This window comes from Panthera onca, chromosome D2, assembly GCF_046562875.1.
Source record: "Panthera onca isolate mPanOnc1 chromosome D2, mPanOnc1 haplotype 2, whole genome shotgun sequence".
Lineage (NCBI taxonomy): Eukaryota > Metazoa > Chordata > Mammalia > Carnivora > Felidae > Panthera > Panthera onca.
In genome coordinates, this window is record NC_138349.1 from 42,283,630 (window position 1) to 42,297,362 (window position 13,733).

Consider the following 13,733-nt stretch of genomic DNA (forward strand, 5'->3'; position numbering starts at 1 on the left):
AGCCATCAGCCCAGAGCCCGACGCGGGGCTCAAACTCACGGACCGTGAGATCGTGACCTGGGCCGAAGTCGGACGTCTAACCGACTGAGCCACCCAGGCGCCCCTCTTGCTGATATTTTGATTAGATGATCTGTCCATTGCTGTGAGTGAGGTGTTGAAGTCCCCTACTATTATGGTATTACTATCAATGAGTTTATTTATGTTTGTGATTAATTGATTTATATGTTTGGGTGTTCTCACATTTGGCGCATAAATGTTTACAATTGTTAGGTCTTCTTCGTGGATAGACCCCTTAATTATGATTTAACGCCCTTCTTCATCTCTTGATACAGTCTTTATTTTAAAGTCTAGATTTTCTGATATAAGTATAGCTACTCCGGCTTTCTTTTGTTGACCATTAGCATGCTGGATTGTTCTCCATCCCTTTACTTTCAATCTGAAGGTATCTTTAGGTCTAAAGTGGATCTCTTATAAACAGCATATAGATGGGTCTTGTTTTCTTATCCATTCTGTTACCCTATGTCTTTTGATTGGGGCATTTAGTCCATTGACATTTAGAGTGAGTACTGAAAGATATGAATTTATTGCCTTTGTGTTTCTTGTAGAGTTGGAGTTTCTGGTGGTGTTCTCTGGCCCTTTCTAGTCTTTGTTGCTTTTGGTCTTTATTAATTTGGGTTTTCTTTTTCATCTTCTCTCCCCTCAGGAAGTCCCCCTTAAAATTCCTTGCAGGGCTGGTTTAGTGGTCACAAACTCCTTTAATTTTTGTTTGTCTGGGAAACTTTTTATCTCTCCTTCTATTTTGAATGACAGCCTTGCTGGATAAAGAATTCTTGGCTGCATATTTCTCTGATTCAGCACATTGAATATATCCTGTCACTCCTTTCTGACCTGCCAAGTTTCTGTGGATAGGTCTGCTGCAAACCTGATCTGTCTTCCCTTGTAGACTAAGGACTTTTTTTCTCTTACTGCTTTCATGATTCTCTCCTTGCCTGAGTATTTTGTGACTTTGACTGTGATATGTCTTGTTGATGGTCCGTTTTTGTTGAAATCTACTGGGAGTCCTCTGTGCTTCCTGGATTTTGATGTCTATGTCTTTCCCCAGGTTAGGAAAGTTTTCCACTATGATTTGCTCACATAACCCTTCTACCCCTATTTCTCTCTCTTCCTCTTTTGGGACCCCTATGATTCTGATGCTGTTCCTTTTTAATGAGTCACTGATTTCTTTAATTCTTATATCCTGCTCTTTTGCCTTAATCTCCCTCTTTTTTTCTGCTTCCTTATTCTCCATAAGTTTGTCCTCTATATCACTGATTCTCTGCTCTGCCTCATCCATCCTTGTCACCATGGCATCCATTTGAGATTGCAGCTCAGTTATAGCATTTTTTATTTCATCCTGACTAGCTTTTACTTCTTTTATCTCTGCAGAAAAGGATTCTAATCTATTTTCAACTCCAGCTAGTATTCTTATTATCCTGATTCTAAATTCTGGTTCAGACATCTTGCTTGTATCTGTGTTGGTTATGTCCTGGCTGTTGTTTCTTCCTGATCTTTCTTTTGGGGTGAATTTCTTCATTTCATCATTTTGAAGGAAGAAAAGGAATTAATGGGGTAAAACAAATTAAAATTTAAAAAATATTAAAATTAAAAAAATATTAAAATTAAAAAAAAATAAAAATAAACACATTCACACAAAAAAATCGAATAAATGATCCAAGGTGTGTTTTGGTCTGGGTGTTGAAAGGAGCTTTGTAGATTAGAGAAAAAAGGGGAAAGAAAAAAAAAGGAAATCGTTTGAAAATTTGAAAAAATGAATACACAGAAGGAGACTAAAATGAAATGATGGAAGTAAAATAGAATTTGAAAAAATTTACACAAAAGTAAAAAATACAGTAGAAAAAATTAAAGAAACATATTTAATAAAAATTGAAAATAAAAATGAATTTCTTCTCTTTCTGTATTCAAGAAAAAGAAAAGAAATGAAAAAGAAAAAAAAGAAAAAGAAAAAAGAAAAAAAGAAAGTTTTTAGATGGACCAGTGAACAGACTGAAATATGTCTGAAATTACTTCGTTTTCCCCTAGAAGTCAAACTATGAAGTGCTTTATAGTCCATAAACTAAGCAGGAGGAGAGACTTGTAATCCTGAAGAGCAAGGTTGGCCCAGTTGGGTGGGGCTTAGTGTAACAGCTCCATTCTCCACTAGATAGTGCTGCTTAGCTTACTGGGGTGGATTGTTATGGCGCTTGTAGGTGCATATGCGCATGAGCAGGAGTGGTGAAAATGGCATCACCCAACTACCCAGTCTCTAGTATCAGAACTCTCTTCTCCCCAATCAACAATCACACACCCATCCTTTGTCTTCAGCTTTCATCCACTCCCCACTTTTACACTGTTGTGACCAAGTCCCAGGAAGCACTTCTCTCCTGAGTTTTGTCTGATATGTGGCTGTTTTTCCCGACTCCTTACTTCTGAGGGACAGCGGCTTTGACCCATTCTGCCCTTCTGTGGAGGGTCTCACAAAGCAATGGCTGGGTGCCGGCTGCACCCAGGAACATTTGCAGAACCATGCTGCTGCCAGTACCCAGAAACTGTGGCTGGGTGCCAGCCCGCCCCAGAAAAAGTTTGCGAAATAGTGTACCAGCAGCGTTTCAGGGATTAGGGAAAATCACAATACACATCTGGCACCAGGCTTCACCCTTAACGACCTTGTTCCAGCACCAGCGAATGTGGTTGTTCTCCTAGGTACACTGGGGCCTTGCCTATGGGAAACCCACAGTGTCCTCTCAGGTGTCCTCTCAGCAAGGGAACCACCTCTCCCCATGTGGCCTGAAGAACCCCAGACTCCACTCTGCTCCTGGGGATTCACCCTTCCCACCAGAGCTCCTCCAGGTATCAAGCTTCAGAGTTTAAGTCTCTGAGCTCCCCTGTTTATAGTCTTAATGGAATTTAAACCCTCTCCTTTCTCCTTTATCCTTTTTTAGTTCAGTCCCTGTGGCTATTTCCACTTTCCCACTTTCTCTCCAGCTGCTTTTAGGGCAGGGGGGTGCTTTTCCCATATTCTCCCCTCCCCCCATCTCTGTCCTCTCTCCGCATGCAAAACGGCTCCCTGTCCTCCATGGCTTCTCTCTCCCTAAGTTCACCTCTCCACACTGTGTACCTGCTGAGTTCTGTGGTTCAGTTTGTGCAGATTGTTGTGTTAATCCTCAGATCAGTTTTCTGGGTGTGCAGGATGGTTTAGCGTTGGTCTGGCTGTATCTCTTGGATGCAAGACACACAAAAAACATCCATGCTGTTCTGCCATCTTTGCTCTTCCCCAGAAGTATTCTCTTTAAAATCAATAATACTTCCATCACACCTTCCAGCAACATGTCATTGGAGAACTCGTCAGAGCAATGTTTTTTGGGTTTTGTTTTTATAGAAAAACCAAAACCACTCTACAGATATATTTTAGAATAAAGAAGCTTAACAAGCTGTGTGAATAATCAAGAAATTAATACATTTGTCCACAACACCAATAAACAGTTTAAAAGCTTTATTTTTTAAATGCCATTTACAATAACAGCAAATATATAAGATATTTAGGGAAGGCACTTGATAAAAAAAGTGAAGATCTTCATAGGGAAGTTTATTTAAGGTGCTGGAAAAGGAGTAGATAAATGAGAACATTGCCAGGTTCACTGATAGGGGAGTCTAGAGGGAAGATTCAAATCCATCCAAGTGTATCTATATATTTAATGTTACTGTAATCAAGCATTAAGAAGATTGGGGGAGCACTGAGGATGTGCTGCTTCTAAAATTTATATGAAAGACCAAATGGGTTTTCCATGTTTTTCCATGAAGCAGAGACAAACCATCCCTATTCAGCCCTCTTTGCATTTCTGATCCACAGAAACTGTGCACATATAAAATGTTTTATGTCATTAATTTGGGGGTAGTTTGTTACACAGGAGTAGGTAACAGGAATGTCCCTCATTCACAAAGGACTATGGTAACACTGCACTGTCTTCTTCTCCTTCTAGATCCTTCCATGTCCACAGGTGACTTCAGTATTCACCAATGACCATTAATTACTGTACTCTAGTCTCCCAGTTCCTTGACCTCGTGAACACTCACAGGGATGTCCTCATCTAAGCCACCTCAGCTGCCTTCTTTGAATTATAAAAAAAAAGAGAGTCTTGGGAGATTTTAATGGCCACCTGTGAGGGTTTAGGATAAGAGACAAATGGAGGCCTCATCTTACCCCCCATCTAAAGATACCATGACTCCTGCCTGGGGTTGTCAACAGGCAGGACACTGAGCAGAGCTGTAGGTCACAAAGTCACCATGCCAACCCCCCTGTCCATCATAACAAGGCCTTCTGCCCCAGCTGCGTGGGGGAAGGGCCAGCAGGTACTGGGCCCATCGCCCCAGAGCCAGCTGTTTGCCTCTTCCGCCCAAAGGGCAGATAGCAGGTGCAGGCTTGAAGTGCGCCTTGGGAAAGTGCTGGCGGGAGCCAAAGCCCCAGGGCACAGGTGGAGTCTCCGGAGGCAGCCGCCTGAGGTGACCTGAAGCGGCCAGCAGCCAGCAGCTCCAAGAAGGTGGCCAGGAAAATGGGGAACCACGGCCTGGGTGTGCCGGGCCCCGTGCTCTTTCTGCTGCTTGTGCTGCGGCCTCCACTGCTGAAAGCCGGAAGTTTGCAGCACAGCGTCCGGGGCTCCAGAGACCTGCATGGCCTCGTTCTAAGTGGGAAAAGCCTCCATAACTACCTCCGCCCAAAGGGGGGAGCTGTCCACCACCTCCGCAGCCACTATTCCTGGGATAACCCGGAAAAAGATACAAAGCAATCCTGCCAGAGCGCATATGACCTTTACTTCATCTTGGATAAGTGAGTGGTCCTCCTGCCCTACCCAGCGCTCCAGGGTGGTGTGGTCCCTGAAGTCAATATGGGAAGGTGATGGCCAAAGGGGATGCCAGCTTCTGTGAGTGGAGGGGCCAGGGAGTAACCTTGGTCAGAGCCAAGGAACCTGTATGTCTCCCCTTGTTCCTGAGGGAGAAGGAATGCCCCCAAAATTTGTTCTCTGGGACTTTTCCTTTTTGAGAGAATAAAAGGCCACCATAAGGTTTCTGAATGGCTCTAAGTCCTCCCACCAGCATGGACTGGATCTGTGGCCTGCATGCCCCTTAAATAGCTGGATAGGCAAGTGATTGCTAGGAGCTCCTTCTCAGCAGTTGTTAGAAGCTCGCTGGGTTTCAGTTTCTACTTTGTGAGGTGTTTTGCTTATGTTGTTTTCCACCCAAGTGAGTGGAAAGTTTTATTTTTACTGGCCCCAGAGAGATTATGTGTTGCTTCCACTGGGCATTCTCATAGTGTCACAGTTTGGAAATTCCTTTGTTTTCCCGGGGCACCTGGGTGGTTCAGTCATGCATCTCTCTCCTTTTTTAAATGTTTTATTATTTGTTTATTTTTGAGAGAGAGAGAGAGAGGGAGACACAGAATCTGAAGCAGGCAGCAGGCTCTGAGCTGTCAGCACAGAGCCTGACGTGGAGCTTGAGTGGGGCTCGAGTGGGGCTTGAGTGGGGCTCGAACTCACAAACCATGAGCTCATGACCTGAGCTGAAGTCAGATGCTTAACCGACTGAGCCATCTAGGCGCCCCAAGCGACTGACTCTCGATTTTGGCTTAGGTCACCATCTCACAGTGATCAAGCACCTCAGCGGGCTCTGCCCTGACAGCCAGGAGCCTGCTTGGAATTCTTTCTCCTTCTCTCTTTCTGCCCCAACCCCATCAAAATAAATAAATAAACTTTAAAGAGAAAGAAAGAAAGAAAGAAAGAAAGAAAGAAAGAAAGAAAAGGCAAGGCAAAGAAAAGAAAAGAAAGCCCTTTGTTTTCCTGCCAACGGTTTTGCTTTCTTCTTCGACTGCTTGGAGACTAGTTACAGTTTGTTTGCACTTTGAGAACAGTTATGTCTGACCTGGTATTGTCCTGGGAAGCAGGGCACCTTGTGATCCTCAAAAGGGGACGGATCTTCATGCTTGGAGAGATTGGAGACATTGCCTTGGTTCCATTTGCAACTTGTCTGTTGGATTGAGAATGAACTTTAGTGAGTCAATACTATCAGTGATATGATTGTCGATAATACTGTTGAAGCACATTTTGGTCTCCAAAGCCCTTCCACTGCACTTCTGTCATCCACAAAACCACCGTGGAATGTAGAGTAGAGAGGCATTTGCATCTGTGATCTCATGGAAAGGGGATGGCATTTATTTTTATTTTTTTTTTTTTAATTTTTTTTTTTCAACGTTTTTTATTTATTTTTGGGACAGAGAGAGACAGACAGAGCATGAACGGGGGAGGGGCAGAGAGAGGGAGACACAGAATCGGAAACAGGCTCCAGGCTCTGGGCCATCAGCCCAGAGCCCGACGCGGGGCTCGAACTCACGGACCGCGAGATCGTGACCTGGCTGAAGTCGGACGCTTAACCGACTGCGCCACCCAGGCGCCCCGGGGATGGCATTTAAAGGCTAGATGAAGTAGCCCCAAAGCTGATGGGCGTGGCAAGACTCAGCTTCCTGTGTGTCCTTCTATTCTCCATGGAGGCTGATGACTAGGGGGATGTGTGTCCAGCCACCAGCTTCTAAGCAAAGCCTGCAGAGATGGGAGCCACCCTGCCCACTGGAATAAGTCCTTCCTCACTGTCCTGTGGAGGGACTTCTGAGTTGCCTTGGGCAGGTCTTGCCTCAGTGATACTTGGCACGGCCAAGGGGGATGGAGGTTTCTCTCTTAGGCATTAGGGCTGGGGGTAGAAAGGCAGTAAGGGGGTTGACAGCCTTTCTCTGGGTCATTCAGTTTGACAAGCCAGAATAACAAGTGTCAGGACTGAATCCTGCTGGATTGTGCGGATTGGAGAGGAACTGAGGGTGTCCATGAAAGAGTCCTTACACACCCCCTTCCCAGCCCCAGGTCATCAGTGAGGAGTCCAGCTAGATCCTGCCTGTGGTTTACCAGGCCAGGCTTGTCTGAAACCATAGCAAACTCCTCAGCCCCAGGGAAATAACACCATCTCCCCAGGACCTGCGCACACCCAGTCTGGTTGAAGAAGGCTTTACACTTCCTTTGAGGGCCAGCTTGATGAGAGATTCCTGGAGGGTGAGGACAGACTCCCTCAGGCACTTCTCCCTGCGGCTCTTGGGGAAAGGGGAGTAATGACCACTGAGGGGGCAGCCCCAAGTGTGCAAGTCAGGCAGACGGCACTCACCAGTCACGAAACCCTGAACAAACTGCTTCACCTCTCTGTGCCTCAGGGTCCCCGTATGTATGATGGGGATCTTCATACCCACCTCACCAGGTTGTGATGAGGATGAAGGCAAGTTTGGAGGCAGTTTTCCCAGCACAGCAGCAGATACAATTGTGGAAGATGAGTATAAAATGCTACTAGAGAAGGCAGAGTCATGCACACTGGGGCTGGGAACTCCCCAGAACTGCAGGGCCCCCCTCTCCTCCCTAGATCAGCTCTCTTCTGAACTGCCCTTTGGGGTGCCAGGGTAGAGGTCAAATGCCTCTGCTTGTTGACTCTCCCAAGGCTCTCTGGGACCTCTCACCCATGTGATGAGCAGTTCTATTTGTTCATTCATTCCCTTAACAATTCGTCCACTCACAAATAATGACTGAGCAACTGAGTATGTTAGTCACTGTTTGGGCATGGGGATAAGGCATCAAACACTTCCTGGAGTTTCCATGAGGAGAGAGGAAATAAATAAAAGAGGAGAGGAAGTAGTGTGTCAGATGGGATTAGCACAGGCTGGAGGTGGGGGCCGGAATCAGGGCAGAAAGATGGGAAGTGCTGAGGGAGGGCCTGTTCTGAAGAGGTGGTCTGGGAAGGTGGGGCTGACAGACTAGAAGGCGAAGGGGGATAAGAAGGTGTTTTTGAGCAGAGAGGGCATGCCATTGGGTCTTGGCTGAAAAGATCACAAATGAAGGGCCCAAGGGCAGACCAGTGTGGTGGTAGTGGTGGTGGTGAGTCGGGGGGTAGGCTAATGCAGGGATTCAGGGAGGAGATAATGGGAGTATGGACCAGTAGGGTAGGGGTGGAGGTGCTGAGTGGACAGATTCTGGATCTATTTTGAAGAATCTATACATATTGAATGAGGGAGTTGCTCATGACTGGGGCATTTCTCTGGACTGGGGACAAGGGTAAAGGGGGAAGCAGCTTCATCACTGAGTCTTCTGTAGGTAAATGTTATTACCCCTATTTCACAGATGAGGGAAGGAAGCCACGCAGGGCCAAGGAGTGACCCCCTAAAGCCCTCAGATGGGAAGACATGGAACAGGAGTTGAAACTCTGGAATGTCTCCCTCCAAAGCCCATTCCAAAGTCCCTGAGGCTGAGTGGGTCCCTGCGGTGGTTTTGGAAGCAAACATAGTCTGTCACCTGCAGGAAAGCCTTGAGTGGTTCACTCCAACCTTATTCATTAGATTCATTATTTATTTGGTCATACACTAGATTGAATTGGATGAAAATTAGTGAGCCCTGCTGTGTGCCTGCACTATTTTCTCAGGCACCAGGGAGGTGGTGGGCCAGGGAGCTCCAGGCTGAGGGAGTGGCCAGTGCAAAGGCCTGAGAAGTGAGGCCCTCAGAGGATCCTGTGGGCGGGGGGAGAAGGGAAGGGCACAGGCCAGTAGTGAGGCCTTGCGCACATGTAGAGGTGTGTTTTTCACTTCAAGGGCATATGGACATTATTTAAAGAATCACTTTTATCAAAAGAGAGAAGGATCAGACCTGTGTTTTCAAAAATACCTCTTGGCTGCCTTGGGAAGGATAGATTGGAAGGGGGAAGGATGATAGCATGGCTGGAGTGGAAAGGGGAAGGGCCTAGAAGGTCCCAGGAGGACTGTGAGGCTGGAGAAAAAATTAGAAGCTCAGAACAGGTGTGTCTACTGAGAGGAGAAAGGGCAGACAGAATTTAGGGAGCACCCACATGTGTGGCACTGGTGGAGGAAGAGGGGTTTCCATAGAGGAGAGAGGGAGAGCTTCAAGACCCATCCAAACCAAGGACGAAGCCTGTGCAGGATGCTCATTAGGGGATGCCTTGACATTAATATCTGTGCAAGGGAACAGGCAAAAATAGGATTCAGTGGAGCTTCAATGCAGACATGACAGCCTCACCTGATTCATGGGGAGCTTTGGAGCTAAAAGGTGCCTTCAGGGCTGTGCCAAGTTGGGCCAAACGATTGGGCCATCAGTCACTTCAGGTGGGAACCTCAGGAAAGGCATGCTCTTAGGTAAGGCAACTCTGCAGGTTAAAGGATCTTAGAGGGGATGACAGCTGAAGGAGCATCCTTGAAAGAGCATCCGTACTCAGCATGTTTGTGTTCTCATAGCTTCTCCCTCAGCTCAGGTGAACAGAACAGGACTATGCAGGGACAGTCTGTTGATCTGTGTACCACTTTTGGTGAACTATCCCATGCCTTTTATTTTTTCCTTCTCAGGACCCCTCACAACCCCTCAAGCTAGCCATGGCTTATGTGCTTTGATGAGGACAGAAGTCATTGGAATCTGTATACATTAAACACTATTTCCCCATTCATCCTTCCCCAAACCGTGGGAACCTCTATTTTATTTTCTATATCTATGAATTTGCCTATTCTAGGTAACTCATATAAGTGGAATCATGCAATAGTTTTTAATTTTGATGTAGTTTGATCTGTTTTTTCTTTTATTACCTGTGCTTTTGTTGCCATATCCAAAATACCATTACCAAATCCAACAGCATGAAGGTTTCCCCTATATTTTCTTCTAAAAAGTTTAATATTTTTAGTTCTTACATTTAGGTTTTGATTCATTTGAATTAATTTTTGTGGATGACATAAGAGCCTAACTACATTGTTTTGCATGTGAACATCCAGTTTTCCTAGCGCCATTTGTTGAAAATATTGTCCTTTCCCACATTGAATGGCCTTGGCATCCTTGTCAAAAATCAACTGAACATATATATGAGGGGTTATTTCTGTGCTCTTTATTCTATTCCATTAGTCTATATGTCTGTCTTTATGCCCGTACTACACTATTTCGATTATTGTAGCTTTGTAATAAATTTTGAAACCAGAAAATGTGAGTCCACAACCTTTGCTCTTATTCAAGATTTTTTAAAACTATTTAAGGTCTCTTAAGATTCAATATGAATTTTGGGATGGATTGTTCAGTTTCTGCAAGAAAAAAGTCATTGACTTTTAAAAAAATTTTTTTAATCTTTATTTATTTTTGAGAGAGAGACAGACAGACAGAGCATGAGAAGGGCAGGGACAAAGAGAGGGGGAGACACAGAATCTGAATCAGGCTTCAGGCTCTGAGCTGTCAACACAGAGCCCAACGTGGGGCTCAAACTCACAGACTGCAAGATCATGACCTGAGCCAAAGTTGGACACCAGGCACCCCGTCATTGACATTTTAATAAAGATTGCATTGAACCTGTAGATAGCCTTGGCTAGTATTGCCAGCTTTAGGATATTAGCTCTTCTAGTCCATGAATATGTGATGTTCTTCCAGTGATTCGTGTCTTTTAAATTTCTTTCAGCCATAGGGTCTAAGGGGTGGCTCAGTCAGTGGAGCATCTGACTCTTGATTTCAGCTCCAAACATGGTTTCATTGTCGTGAGATCAAGCCCCATGTCGGGCTTTGTGCTGAGTGTGAAGCCTACTTGGGATTCTCTCTCTCCCCCTCTCTCTCTGCCCCTTCCCCACTCTCTCTCTCTCTCTCTCTCTCTCAAAATAAATAAACATTAAACAAATATAAAGTTCCTTCAGCCATATGTTGTAGTTTTCAGTGTACTAGTCTTCTGCCTCTGGTTAAATTTATTCATAAATATTTTGTTCTGTTTGATAATATTATAAATGGATTTATTTTCTTGATTTCCTTTTTGGAATGTTCATTGTTAGTGTATATCGAAATGCAACTGATTTTTATATGTTAATTTTGTATCCTGAAATTTTGCTGAATTCTTTTATTAGCTCAAATAGTTTTTTGTGTGTGGAATCTATGGGGTTTTTTACAAGTAAGATCATATCTAAGAAGAGATCATTTTACATCTTCCTTTTAAATTTGGATGCCTTTTTTTCCCCTTGCCTAATTGATCTGGCTAGACTTCCAATACTACAATGAATTGAAATTATGAAACTGGGCATTTTTGTATTACTTTTGATCTTGGGAAAAGCTCTGGTCTTTCACCATCAATATGTTAACTGTGGGTTTTTCATATATGGCCCTTATTATGTTTGTCATACAACATTTCTCTATTCCTAGTGGGAGTATTTTTGTGAAGGAAGTATGTTGGATTTTATCAAATCCTTTTTCTACATCAATTGAAATGATCATGTAGTTGGGTTTTTTTTCCAATCTATTCTGCTAATTCTCTTCTATTCTGTTAATTACATTGTTTGATGTTTGCATGTTGAACCATGTTTCCATTGTGTAAATAAATCCTACTTGGTCATGGAATAAAAATCTTCTAATATGTTGCTAAATTCAGTTTGCTAGATTTTTGTTGCTGTTGAAGATTTTTGCATCCATATTCCTATAGGATATTGGTCTGTACTTGTAGTATTTGTCAGGCTTTGATATCAAGGTAATTCAGGCCTCATTGAATGAGTTTGGAAGTGTTCCCTCTTCTCCATTTTTTGAAAGAATTTGGAAGGGATTGATGTTAACTCTTCATTAAATGTTTGGTGACAGTAACCTAAAAAACCATCTGGTCCCAGGCTTTTCTCTTTGGGAAGATTTGTGTTTTCTGATTCAATCTCTTTACTAGACATAGGTCTATTCAAATTTTATATTTCTTCATGTTTCAGTTTTGGCAGGTTTGTGTGTTTCTAGGAATTTATCCATTTGTTCTAGATTTTCTAACTTGTTGGTATGTAATTATTCAGAGTAGTTTCTTATGATCCTGTATTTCTATAGTGTCAGTTGCAATGTCTCCTCTTCTATTTCTAATTTAAGTTAAATTTATGTATTTCAGCACCTTTGTTATTTTGTTTCTTGTGCTAACTTTGGACTTAGTCTGTTCTCTTTTTTTTCCAGTTCCTTGACATGTAAAGTAAGGGTTTTTTTTTATATTTTGCTATATCCCTAATATATGCATTTATCACTATAAATTTTCCTCTCAGAACTGAGCTTGCAACATTCTGTAGGTTTTGCTATTTGTTTCCATTTCCATTACTTTTAAGGTTTTATTTTCCCATTTGGTTTTTTTCTTTCATGCATTGGTTGTTCAAAAGTATGTTGCTCAATTTTCACATAAATGTAGACTTTACATATTTCCTCTTGCTTTTTAAATGTTTGTTTATTTATTTTGAGAGAGAGCACATGCAGGGAAGGGGCAGAGAGACAGAGAGAGAGAAAGAGAGAATCCCAAGTAAGCTCTGTGCTGTCAGTGCAGAGCCCGATGCAGGACTTGATCTCATTAACCATGAGACCATGACCTGAGCTGAAACCAAGAGTTGGATGCTCAACCAACAGAGCAACCCAGGTGCTCCTTCCTCTTGTTTTTTATTCCATGTAGTTGGAAAAGATAGCTGGTATGATTTAAGTATTTTTAAATTTGCTAAAATTTGTTTTGTGTCCTGTCATATGATCTATCCTGGAGAATAATCTGTGTGGACCAGAAAAGAATGTGCATTCTGCAAAAGTTGGATGAAATATTCTATATATGTCTATTAAGTCCATTTGACCATGATATGGTTCAATTCCAATGTTTCCTTGTTGATTTTCTGCCTAGATGATCTATCCATTGCTGAAACTGGGGCATTGAAGTTGCCTGTTATTATTGTATTGTTATCTTTTCTCCAGATTTGTTAGTATTGCTTAATATATTTAGGTGCTCAGATGTTGCGTACATATGTATTTATGATTGTTATATCTTCTTGATGTATTGACCATTTTATCATTATGTAGTAACTTTCTTTGACTCTTGTTACCATTTTTGGCTTAAAGTCTATTTTGTCTGATATAAGTATAACTATCTAATTTCTTTTGGTTTCACTTGGATGGAATATCTTGAGTTCCTTCACATTGAACCTACATGTGTCTTTAAAGCTTAATGAGTCTCTGGCAGGAAGCAATTAGTTGGGACTTGTGTTTTTGTCCATCATTTTGCAGATTTTTCTTCTGGTAATATGACCCTGTTTCTAATAACATGTTAGTACTGATGCTGCTTTTTGCTGTTCGAGATTTACTCATTCTCTATTGACTTCTTATTATGAGGAAAGGGAATTAAGCTTTCTTATAGCTCAGCTCCCCTATCTGATTTTTACCCATCCTTTCCATTCTCCCAGCATAGTTGTATCACTAGGTGTTTTGGCCGCAAGCTTCAATGATAACAATATCTTCAAATATCTGCTAATCATCTCCATTCTCATTTAAGAGTGAGTCACTAGAACATGACTGGAGCTCTTTGTACTAGAAGCCCACATGGTTGTTTTCCATACTGCCTCCTTCCTAGGGATCTATAAGTCCTGTGGTATCTTCTATGGCCAATGAATACTCATGTTTGTCTATGTTCTAGAGTCTAAACCTTTCTTCAAAATCATCACAAACTGGAAACTTCCCCAGAGTAAGTAGGTGAGTTGTAGACTCTTGTTTCCTATAAATATTCTTTGGAAGATCCTTTTCACACAGGGGGAAAACAGGAAAGAAAAGTAATAAGAAGGAGCATGGAAAGGGTTACCATTAATTAAGGAAGTTGTCCTGCACTTTAGCATGGAAGCT

The 13,733-nt window shown here is 42.8% G+C and overlaps 1 protein-coding gene across 2 annotated transcripts in view; it reads left to right on the forward strand.

Moving 5' to 3' along the window:
- Nucleotides 1-4,354: 4,354 nt before the first annotated feature.
- ANTXRL (ANTXR like) overlaps nucleotides 4,355-13,733 on the forward strand; it is a 37,240-nt gene continuing 27,861 nt past the window's right edge. For both annotated transcript variants that reach the window (XM_078434492.2, XM_078434491.2), the window contains exon 1: nucleotides 4,355-4,861. In XM_078434492.2, coding sequence (XP_078290618.2) covers nucleotides 4,587-4,861 — 275 coding nt within the window. In that variant the 5' untranslated portion in view covers nucleotides 4,355-4,586. The remainder of the gene's footprint in view (nucleotides 4,862-13,733) is intronic.